Consider the following 12,686-nt stretch of genomic DNA (forward strand, 5'->3'; position numbering starts at 1 on the left):
AATGTGGATATATTTAACAAGGAATTACATTTATGCCTGCTTACTTTTTTTGGCTGCTTTTTTTTAAATTTATTTTGCAAGCACTCACATTGTATACTGTGTTTTCAGTTTTTTGGGTGTTCTGTACCAGCAGTCTGCATTAGAAGAATAGGGAAGTGTGGTTTTGGAGAGCATAAACAGAGGGATACAGACAGGGTAAGGAAGGAGATGGTCCTGAGTCCACAACAAGACAATTAGATAATGACAAGGCAGTGACACAGATGATTTGTTGCCTTGTGTTGTAATGTGATTCCAGGAGTCTAGCTGAAAATTCATTTTAAGCTTTTACAAAATACATTCTTCCATTATGGAGCTTGGTGGGTTTAAATAATTTAAAACATTGTTTTCGAAAACAACCAGGAATCTCCTGAACAGGACGGCGCTTTTATGGCACTTTGATGCTTTATATGCACTTTGCTAGAAATAACTTCTCTTTACATCTAGACGTGGTTTATGTTATCTGTAATGAGTTTACTGTGTATCTAAAAGAAAAGTGTGATTAGTCAGCCACACTGCAGGCCATAAAGTGGCCCCCCTCTAGTCCTCCCTCATTTTGGTATAAATACCCCGAAGGCTGATTTGTTTTTCTCACCACTCTCTGTGCGATTCTTATGTCTGGCTCACTGTCTAATGATGATAATCTTAAAAAAAAAAAAACCATAAGAAGAAAAAACATCAAACAAAAAAAAACAAATTAAAAAAAAAAGACAGGTGAACATTTGGGAGGGCATGAAGAGGAAGCAAAGGGTGTAGCGTACACAAGGGGGGTGTTTGGTTGGGTTCCATAATATAATGGCGTTACGTACATACAGTAAACAGCTCCATGGGACTGGTTGGAGGATTAAAGAGGATTTTCCACGCTAAGCTACAGGAACTCAGCCCTGTGACCCCCTCATGTTTCTTCCTCCCTTTAGAAGAGCAGCAAACCAGCCTCCTCTCTCCTTTCAGGCTGCTTGGCCCGTGTTGCATCCACCCTGTGACCCACATTGGCGATTATATGGATAGGATAAAGAAGAGGGTGGCACCACCCTTTAGGATATTTTATAGTGCGTTTCCATCAAAGTGATTTGACAGCTATCAATCCTTTGCTCTGTCTTTTTTTTTACCCAGTTTGACATTTTCTGATAAATCTGCAAATCTTACTTTAATGACAACGCTGATGATAGTAATAGGTGTCCAGGTAAATTAAGGGCACGTTCTGAGCGCCTTTCCCGTACCCGTGAATGGAGTGATAATGTGACAGCCAGATGACATACATCACCAAACGGGCCCCACATAACTTGATGGGAGGAAGACAATGCTGTCAGCAAACTAAAATCTGGTTAAGTTGAGTGAACATTGCTTTTGGTTCCACTTTGGGACACTGCTGGAAAGCTAATTGAATCAAAGCAAAGGGGATGGGGTCACTTTTGACTGACACTCTATGGGCATTTGTCTCCGTCAGCCTAACATCATGCAGGGAGGTGACTCAGCAGGGAGCCGTCCCTGACCCAAATGCATGCATGCCCTTAACTCGAACTGACAGTGTTCTAGGATCCTGTACATACCTTGCCACAAGCAAGACTGCTGGAAAGCTGAGGTTTTCTCTTTTTATTTATACTTTTTATTTTAATTGTCGTCATCATGTGAAGCCCCTCCCCCCTACCCACACACAAAAAGCAGAACTAGATCAACCCAGGAAAGCAGAGGTTCATTTTGTGTAAATGCCGAACTCAGAAGAGATTCTGAGTTGTTTTCTCAGGTGCCTGTGGAGTGCCCAAATTCAAGGATGTTATGAGGAACGTCCCCCTGGCTTGAGGAATGACTTTGCTGCTTGGTTCGAATGACAATATTTGTTACTATTTCTGTAAATCAAACTTTTCAGTGACCATTTAAGTCTTTATGAGAGGTAAAAATGGTTAGGTTGATTCAAGCATATGATTGGGGGGCTACAACCAACCAATGAGGCCAACTATATTACAGTCTTGACCAATTTGTCAGTTCCAATTTGCTGCTAAGATTTTGTCTTTTTTCTGTTTCTTTGCAGCTCCTGTGCAAGTTTTTTCTTTTTAGCATAATATAATACCAAAACAAATAAAATGAAAAAATACTATTTTAGAAATGGTGAAGAGCTCCAACACTGTTTGCAGTACTTGCCACTTAGCCGACTATGATTCAACTGAGCAAACTAGTACGAGGTCAAGCAGTGTTTTCACAGTAAATTGCAAAGTAGTTTGTGAAATTTACTGGTCAAAAGTAAATGAACCATAACCCCATCAGCTTCTTGATATCTCTCAACAATATACGTTATCTCTCTATATATGTGGGCACGTGTGTATTAGCCCCACACGAGGCCAAAATGATTCTCTCGATTATTGTCGTGATTATTCATTGATTTAAGCGACATAAATGTAATGTAAATATAACACTGCTTTCACATCCTTTCGATCCATTTATTGTACTTCAGCGATGCATGTGAGAGATGTGAGATTCCTGTCTGTTTTCTCTGTGATATTTTGTATACGCTGCAGGTTTTTCCACTTTGGAAAAATAATTTTATATCATGTATTTTGCTCAGTAAGTTGACTATTTCCCTTTTTATCTCACATCTTTGGCCGAAAGGAATGCAACTCTAATTGTGATCATTGGGCTGGATGGATATGTGGATGCATTGAGCTGATGTTCGATGATTGATGTAGCAGCCATTATTCTTCTTGGCCTTCATGCTTGAATTGTGCTGCAATGTGATGTTTCCAGGTGGTTGTATAAGTTAGTTGTGTTGCTTTGGATATGATTTGTTCTTGGTTAACTTCATCATCAAATCTCAAGTATTTCTAAATAGTGCATGATGATGTGAGGACGGATGAAGGACAGTTATTGAATCAGGCAGTGCAGAGGATTAATACGGAGGAAGTCAGGGCACTGTGAAGAGGGTTGAAAGGAGGTTAGTTCAGATTACATATTTATGGAGGTATGGAGATATATAGGAGGAAGGGCAGTGGAATTTATGATCTGTAGTGAGAGTAGATAGCAGGTGGAAGAGAGCTTGGAGAGGTCAAGGTATGCCCTAGAGAGAAGAGGAGTGAAAGTAAGTAGAAGCAAGACTAAATACATTTTTTGTGAGTGAGAGGAGATGGATGGGAAGGTGACTATGCAAGGAGCAAAGGCAGTGAAGGTAAAATGAGTTAAAAATACCGGGGATCAACTGTCAAAAGTAATGGATGGTGCACAAGAGGTGAATGGAAGATGTTGGAGTGGCCGAAGAAGAGTGCCAAGAGTGAAAGGGAAGGTTTACAAGATGGTAGTGAGACCTGCTGTAATGTATGGTTTGGAGACTGTAGCACTTACAAGAAGACGGGAGGCCAAGCTGGAGGTGTAGATCTGAAGATGTGAAGACTTTCATTGGGAGTGACCAGAATGACCAAGATTAGAAATGAGTACCTTCAGAGGGACTGCTCAGGTTGAGTGTTTTGGAGATGAAGTTAGAGTGACATGATTTGGATATGTGCTGGAGGAGGAATGGTCGATATACTGGACAAAAGATGTTGAGGATGGAGCTGAGGCAGGAGGAAAAGAGGAAGGCCAAAGACGAGGTTCGCAGATGTAGCGAAGGGGGACATGCAGAAGGAGAGCTGTGCCAGACATTTGAATCTTGCTGTACATCTGTCTTTATCGTGGTGTTACTGGTCCGGGAAACTTCAAGCTATGTGGTGCAGGGAACATTTGTGATTGGTGCATGATCAGGGGGTGATTTAGGAAGAGCTTGATTTGCTTTTGCTTTGAGTTCTATTGGCGGAGCACACACTTTCGGTATTGCTCGAGTCAAGTCAAAATCTTAATCAAGATTAAAATTTGGTTACTTGTGCAGCTCAAGTGTGTATATAGAAAAGAAAATATGATCAATATATCAGTATTTGGGGTTTTTACTCAATATTACTCACTCAAAAATCTCAATATTGGCAATATCTGCTATTTTAAATGAACAACTTTTACTGTGCTCCGCCTCTGAAATCTCGCTTCATGCGTAACACAGTTCTGATACTGGTATGAATCTAATCTGCTGTCCTTTGGCTATGAAACTAATTTCCAAAATTATCAATTTATTCCTTCTCTGAGGCTTCTTCTTCTGGCATAGCATACATGTACTTACCATATAAGCATATATTTTGCTTTTGAGCCCAGTGGCAATTCAGAACTATCTTACTGTAATAAAACGTTAGTTTGCTCCTCCATGCAGTTTTTGTGACATCTCATGACAGACAAAAGTCTAATGAAAAAAAAAAGAGCTTGCCCAGTGTGACCTTGTGTGTGAGAGAAGCCGTAATTTAGGAAACCTGCTATATTTCCCTGTAGCTGGATTTTCATAAGCATAGTTTAGCTTACAGAGCATTGAAATACGTATCCGTTATAATTCAGGCTACAATGAGACTCCCAGTGCTGTATTATAGGGTAGAATAAGTTAAATTAAACTAAAGAGCTCAAACGTATTAGCTGCAGGGAGCTTTTAAACATGTCAAAGCTATTAGCTTAATAATTATTTCTCTATAATATCTTCATCTTTTTGGTGTAAGTCAATATGATTAATTAAGTGAAAGGCACTCAGAATCAGATACAATCAGTTGTCACTTTTAGCATCAATAATGGAGCGCTATTACATGAACATGAAACATAATGACTCCATTATCCCTCACGGCTGGCGAGTGGCTGGAAAAATTCTCGTGGAGATGTTTGGTTTGAAGGGGAAAAGCTCTCATGCAGGCAGATCCGGCGTAGCTCCAGCAATGACGCAGTCCTCAAACGTATGCCTGTGTTCCTCCGGGAGATGCAGATAAGACGCCATCGAGAAGATAACAGCCGTGCATTGCTACCATTAGCCCAACACAAATATGATAGTCAGAAATGACAGAGAGGGTGTTTATTCCTTGCCCAGTAATTGACTGAGCATTTCCATAATAGGATTGTGTTTCCTGCCAGGCTAATGTGACCCCTATTAGTTCAGGAAACGTACTGCAATCAGGCTCTGCATGCGCTGCCAGACAGCCAAGAAAATGAACTGGGGAAAAAAGGAGAAATGAGGGACCAGAGGGTGAGAGAGATTTAAACAATGGAGAGATGTAGACAATGGGACAGCCAGAGGGACCAGAGAGGGGAGCAGAAGGGAAGATGAGTCATATCACTGCACCAAATCGGGCCTTGATTGAAATGCCACTGCAGCTACTGTACTTAGATTTTAATTTTGGTTGGCCTAAATTGGATTTTAACTCACCATATCATTAAGCTTACATTAGACATGCTGTTCATACACTTATGCCTTGTGTTTAAGTCAAATGTCCAAATCAGGAGTTGAAAAAGGACCAAAAACAAAATGAGCACATTATCTCCGATATGAATGGAGCAGAAGTGTTTGTTTCTGAGGTACTAGAAAAAGAACAGGGATGTGCAGTGCTTAAAATACCTGCTGTATTTATGTGGCAAGTGCTTGAGTTGTTTTCTTTCCTCTGTGCATCTTTGTAGCTGTTACTGATTTAGCTGCATGCTGGCCCAGCTAATCCTGCACCCTGATCGATCTTCTACTACTCTTGCTCGCACTCTGGATTTTATCCAGGAACCATGTTGGCTCGTGTCTTTATCTTTTCATCTCATCAGTCATTCGCAGAGCGAGTGTCACGGAGAGTTTGCATTAACAATAGAATGGATTTGATACAGTGAGGCTGTGGCCTTGCTGGGAACCATTTGGCATGATGGCTGTCTAAACAATGTGCTGAAAAACGTGCTTAGCTCATCTTTGTTTTTTGTAAAGCGGCTGTGTCAGCCCCCAAGCTTGAAGCTTCCTGTGTTATGTCGAACACATCGCCACCGTGTCATTGATGGTTTACGGTCGGCGGCTTTCAGCAGAAGTGCAGGTCTGAGCAGTAGGGATACCCGCTCTCCTGCTGTCAGTCCGAGGGATTCGCCTCAATCCATTACATGCTTGGATGCTGATAGTGTTTGTCAGGATGCTCTGCATGGCCAGACAATTAAGCTGAAACACAAGGCTGACTTAATGAAGCTCGGCAGGAAAACATTTTCAAACACGGTTCTGGCCATAGAGATAGAAGGAGATGAGGTCCACTCATGCCAGGAGAAGCCACATGGCTCCATTCTTGCATTGTTGTGGTGTCTGTTCATGCACTGGTGGCAGAAAATATCCACACTAATAATCTTTAGTGAACTTAGCTTAATGTGGCTACAGGTTCTTATGGTGGCATTATCAACTTGAAGAAAAGCTAACCTAAGAGCATATATGTTCGTCTTGGATAACGATAGACTAAATATTATAATTAGCTAACGTGAGTAAAAGGTCTACGCCATGATCATCACTTACAGTGTGTTAGCTGAACATCACGGTCTTCCTTGTTGACTCATATTGGCCTATTAGAAAAGACAGCGTCAACTGTTTTGCTGTCTCATTCAATGTTGTGGCTTATGGCTTCACATTGGTATTATGTATCATGTTACTTATCAGTTTTCTTCTCTCATGCCTAAACTGACTTTTCTTCCTGTTAAAGGGAGTTTTTCCTTCCCACTATTGCCAAGTGTTTGCTAACAGGGGTTCCTCTGATTATTGAGGTTTTCTCTGTGTTATTGTAGGGCCGATACCTTACAATATCGCGTGCCTTGAAGTGATTGTTATTGTGATCTGACACTATAAAAATTGGAATTGAATTGAATGACGTCAAAGTGGCTACCTCCATCATTTATGTACTGTTTATGGGTGTGTCTGTACTTAATATTTCACAGGTCTTTACAAAAGAAAATTATAATTTCTATTATTATTAGTTTGCCTAATAAACTATTTTAAACTTACGTCTCATTTCAATGACTGGTGATTTCCTTATTTACATACCCCAAGACTAAGTAATGTTTATCTGTATTTCTTAATAAATCAACACCACATATTAAATTAATTTATTACAGTTATCTTTAAAGCTGTACTGAAACTGATTTGAAATTTGATGCTGTTGACTGATACAAAATCAAATCTGTTAATGATAACAGTAAGTCTTCGCATGGTTCAGTAAAAAGAACTTCTTCTCCTAGTGCACATTTGGTACTCTTACTGCTGGGACATAATTGTTAGCTCCCCTGGTGAAGAACAATTGTTGCCAGCCACCAGTTTGTGCCGGACTTAGCTTGTGACAACAACAGGGTCTGCATCATCAGCATCAACAGGCTTTAGAAAATGTAAATACAAAAAAAGAGCTTCATTTAGATATTCAATATGTTCACAGCTCACAAAAAAGAAATGCTGGGTCCATTTTAATTCATCCTTATCTGAATTTCATACTGGCATCCTGTTTCTTTTCTTGTTATATAATATGTTGCTTTAAATAAAAGGACACTTATTAGTGTGGCTTTGAAGCTGGCCTCACACTTAGAAAAAAATCTAACATTTTCAGTTTTTGTCTTTTTACTGTCGACCCTTGAAAGCTCAGCGGTTTGTTATTTTTCTGAGGGCAGCGCAGGGTTTGGTGAGGTGCTCTGTAATCATTTTAAGGCCCTGCGACACTGTGACGAATGCGAGGATGAGTCACATTTTAACAGCAATGGGGAAGGCAATTGCGGGACTCTTTTAAAATATCTGCCTGTATTCCCTGGGCTCTGAATTTTTTCTCTCAAATTAGATAAACAGTTCGCTTTAATGAAATGAAATATTTCAGAATAATTGCCTTTCACTGTGCATGTACCTGCAACCCTTTGTGGTAAGGTTTTTATTAGTGTCCACCTGCTGCATTTATGGTATGAAATGTTTTGGAAGTACAGCTGGTAGAAAAAACACTGATGCATTGTCGTAGCATCAGTCACCACACAGTTTTGGCTTGAGCTATCTCAACCTTTTTGCTCGTACCAATGTGAGACTGACATTTTGTCAGTTTAAAAGCATGCAGTCCAAAGTCGGGTTGTTTAGAAGAAACTATATGAAAGAAAGAAAGGGGGGAAAAAAGACGCTGGCTTTTTATTAGAAACTTTCTCTTTGTGTCTCCACAGCTGGGTAGGTGTGTCTGCCTCCGTTTGATTGGCAGCAGCAAGCAGGCTGAGTCCCAGCAGGGGAACAGAAGACAAAGTAAACAAAGTTGTTCTGCGAGTCATTGGTAGACGATGGGATTGAAGAGTAAGGACCACACCAGCATCTAAACAGGCTGAAGTGACATTTTCTGGTGTGTTTATATGCTGTTCAGTGAGCTGCAGCTGACAGACTAATTGGCTAGTTTGCCTCCAAACTGACATTAGCCGTGCTGTTTTCCTCAGCAGATTTTCTTTTCTTTTTGGTGGCTTATTCAGAAGGGCGTGGGCAGGACGAAATGTGTTCACGTTTACAAGTGAGCGTGTAATTCTAATATTTGGCTCTAATTGCAAACTCGTTTTCTCCTATTGCAGCGACACTGCGCAGAATGAGTAACAAAGTTAAATGTGCTAGCTTTCAAGTCCCAGTAGGTTGTCAAAGGATGATTTCAGCTTTTTTCACACTGGCATATTTCCCATAAACATACACTATACTGCCAAACGTCTTCACTTACCCATACAAATCCTTGAATCCAGGTTTTCCAATCACTTCCACGGTCACAGGTGTTTAAAATCAACGACCTAGGCATGCAGACTGTTTCTACAAACATGTGAAAGAATGCGTTGTTCTCAGGAGCTCAGTGACTTCCAGCGTGATACTGTGATAGGATGCCACCTGTGCAACAAGTCCAGTTGTGAAATTTCCTCACTACTAAATATTCCACTGCCAGCTGTTAGTGGTATTATAACAAAGTGAAAGTGACTGGGAACAACGGCGTAAAGAGCTTCTTGGAATACGTTTTCACGGCTTAGCAGTTGCATTCAAGGCTGTTATAGCTGTAAAGGCTGGGCCGACATCACATTAAACCCTATACATGAAAAGTGGGGTGTCACTAAAAGTCATAAGGCAGTTAAGGCAGACAAGGAAAAGCTCCTCTTGTATCTCTGCTTTCACTGGGTAGCTTCAGCTGTGGCAAGTTGCCATCTTACATAGACCTCAGCCTAACCCAAATTTGTTTATGTGCTTTAGGCAGTGTGTAGGTTTCATCTGTATCCCTATTTTAGCCAACACGGTGCCATTACCTGACATAATGTACTCAACATCATTTGCTGTTGTACTGGGCGTGCCCTTCACTTGCTCCAGTGGTCTAAACAATGGTTGTTGCTTGTTGCTGCTCAGAAAAAAAATCACAGGTTTAATAGTGTAGTAGAAATCAGAACAAGATGAAACAGGAAGCAAAGCAGTCGTGGAGATTTTTCCAAAGCTTTGTCAAATATGTCTCATCTTTTTCAACTTAGCAGTGAACTCTGTCCATACTGTAATTCATACCTTTATGTATCACATCATGGAGAACTTGCAGCGTGCACCATATTACAAGAAGTGGGATGTGCACAACCATTAAAAACGACACTCAAGTGCTTCTTTCAGAAGCTGTGACGCTGTCATGTTTGGGACATGCAATAAGTGATAACTCCGTTTATACTGTGATTCCAGCAGCAGGTTGAACTGAGTTCAGCAGGCTTTAACATGTCCACTTGGAATCTTTGGGATGGTTACAGATCCTTGGCCTTTTTCATGTGAAGCTCTTGAGCCACTTTCTGATGCTGTGGAAGCCCGGTGACAGAATTTACCCTTATCTGAATTACTGTCTGTTTTGTTTGGCTTCTAACAGTGACACTAGTCTAATCCTTCATTTTCTTAATTGCATTATAGAAGTTTACATCGTTTGAAAATATTACACTGTCAGAGCAATTAACAGGACGCTGTCTCAAATAATGTTGTTGCAAGCTCGGTCTGCCAGACATGATAATAAGAATCACTTTTACTCGTGGCTTCGTGCCCGTGCTCAGAGCGTCTACGAATCCTGGAAGGAACAAAGTTGGCCGCGGCGCAGCCTTAGATTAGTCACAGACCCGGGTACTTCCACTGTCTCCATGTCACCTGAATGAATTATCAGATGTTTCCAGTGTCACACTACTTTGTTAACCTTTCTGCCTGTTCGCTCAACACCCCGCTGCTCTTCGCCAACGTGTACGAGGGAGGAAACACCCTTCAGCTGTTATAAATGAGTCGAAGTGCATGTTCGCACATGCCCGCGTGTCTGAGTGATAGAGGGGCGAGAGAGGCCAGATAGGACTGAGGTGGGCCCCTTTAATCGCTTCCCTGCTCCTCCCTCCTTTTTTTGCTCATCTCCACTCGTCTCATTACAGACTGCAGAGGGTGAGAACTGAGGCCTGTATAGACCTTGGCATTAATTATTGAACCCTATCTTCATTTACATCCTCCACAGTTTCTGATAACCTTTACATAAAAGAGCAGAGGCTAACCTGTCAGATATTACCAGTGTGGTGGGTAGTAATAGAACGGTATATGAGAGACACAGAGAAACTCAGTTTGGAGATGCAATTACAAAATCTCTTACTTAATCACATGTAAAATGTTTGTCTATATAACCACACACGCACACATTTACTGTAAATATATATATATATGTATATGTCAAGAAAGATATACAGAGATAGATAATTATAGCCCCCCCCCCTTTCAATTATACTTTAGTTGTTCCTTGTTGTTCCAGTTGAGCTTCAGTGCAAATTAATGCCGTTCTGCTTTAAATGGGTTTTGTTGTGGCGGGGTAAGGCAAATAATTATTAAAGCTGCCATTTGACTCCATGCATTGTCTTTGTCATGTTGGCCCAGTTCTGCTCTGCTTGTTCCCTCCTGCCATGCCCAGTCAATTTGAATCGCTCAGTCGGAGGCCAGCTGATGGAGGCCGCTGAGGTCAGCGTGGCCAAGGCTTTCAGACAACTTGGTGGGGGGGGGGGCTCGACTGTGATGCTGAAAATCTCATCGTTATCTCCTTCTCTCCCCTGCCTCTGTCTTTTTGCTTTGTACTCATGTGTGTGTTTGTCTGCTTCCTGCAGGTTTCAAAGGGCAGCATCAAACCCTGACCTCCCAAAGCCTCTGAGCAGGAGAAAGAAGACTCTGCCAAGATGTTCAGCACCAAAAGGTCGGCACAATGTCACTTTTGATCAATTCTTATTTGGTCATAAAAAACCACACACACGCACACAGACACACGCACACACAGGGAAATCTCAGCATTTTAAAATGGTTTGTGCTGATAGTGGCTGACATTTCTGTTCCGCTATGATCCACACATGACTTTGACGCGAAGAAAGGTAATGGTTGATTTCAGGTCAAAAATCACCAAAAAAAAAAAGATTCTTTTTTTTCTGTTGCAGTCTCTCATCTTGGATACAGTATCTGAGCTCATATTCATATAGTTTGTATTTCCACTTAACAAATCTATGCTAATAGTGTAAACAGCTTCAGCGGGAAATTTAGAAAGCCCAGTTTACAGTAGCCCTCGGTTGTGTGTACATTTTGTATTTTTAATGTGGCGTGTGGTAGTGTACGGTCTGCATAAATCATTTATCGCTCTGGCTTTTTCTTGATGTTGAATGGGAGGTAGAAGTGGTCACCTTGCTAAGCTATTATGTAAAATGGTTTAGGTGTCATGAAGCAGAATGTTTTTGGTTCTTTCTCTTAATGTTTCAATCCCGTGTGTTACGCTTCACAGCTCCGGGTTGGTTTACGTTTCTCTCGTGTTGGGTTGATTACTCACAGCAGCTCATTCAGTCTCCCTCTGAAAGTGCTAATTAATTCCCTTTGAATAATTAATCCCAGGATTTCTAATAGTGCATTTTCAATCGATAAGGTTATAATGTGCAGGCTTGTTTTCAGAGCTTGCAGCTCAATAACCAAGGGAGGTCTTGTGGAGAAATGGCTGCCCCCATGAATGTATTTTTTCAACAGGAAGTGTATCAGTGTACGGCGAAATATCCATGTGGAAAGCCTTTTTCTAGAACAAAAGTCAAAGAATTTAATGAGTGAGATGTTTTAAACACAGGACTATTTCATATCTGTCAAAGGATGTGGGGTCCTTTTGTTCCTAACACATTACACACTCCATATCAGCATAGATATCCAGCAGGATTCTTTTTTTTTATCCCATTAAGCTCTGATTTGTTTACAGTTTCCCTCTAAGTGTTCCTTTAATTTTTTTTGAGCAGTGTATATAACAAGAGTCTTTTTTTATCCCATCCATAGTAAAAAACAATATATCACGTAAAAATAAATAAACTGATACTGAATAAAAATAATCTGAAAAGAAAAAAAGGAAAACTGTTTAATAAAATTATCCAAGAGTGCTTCAGTTCAGAGAGGTTCATACAGGTTTAGTTCAGCAGTTCCCAACCACCGGGCCGTTTGGTACCGGGTCGCGAGAGTTGAGGCTCGTGTGTGAAATTTATGGTTTTCAAGGTTTTTATGGGTTTTTTTTTTTTTTTGGCATTTTATCATTAACTCGGTTCCCTGGTTCTTTTCCCGTGTGTTATGAACAAATCTTCTTTTTTTTTTTGGTACCGCTACTGGTTTGATTTTGTTGTATTTATCCGCGACACCCTAAAGGCCGGTCCGCGAAAATATTGTCGGGCATAAACCGGTCAGTGGCACAAAAAAGGTTGGGGACCGCTGGTTTAGTTCAGTAAACTGGTCAGGATTGATCAGCTATAACAGCTCTGAAAAAGGTTTTCATCTGAGAACTTTTTGACTTGCATAC

General features: G+C 40.8%; 1 protein-coding gene across 1 annotated transcript in view; it reads left to right on the forward strand.

Moving 5' to 3' along the window:
* The window catches only part of oxr1a (oxidation resistance 1a), a 169,062-nt gene that overhangs the window by 7,408 nt on the left and 148,968 nt on the right, over window positions 1-12,686 (forward strand). The window contains exon 2 of the mRNA XM_014334212.2: window positions 10,987-11,072. Within this exon, the coding sequence (XP_014189698.1) occupies window positions 11,056-11,072 (17 nt within the window). The 5' untranslated portion in view covers window positions 10,987-11,055. The remainder of the gene's footprint in view (window positions 1-10,986; window positions 11,073-12,686) is intronic.

Source organism: Haplochromis burtoni, unplaced genomic scaffold, assembly GCF_018398535.1.
Source record: "Haplochromis burtoni strain Fernald_Lab_line unplaced genomic scaffold, NCSU_Asbu1 Contig_76, whole genome shotgun sequence".
NCBI classification, from domain to species: domain Eukaryota; kingdom Metazoa; phylum Chordata; class Actinopteri; order Cichliformes; family Cichlidae; genus Haplochromis; species Haplochromis burtoni.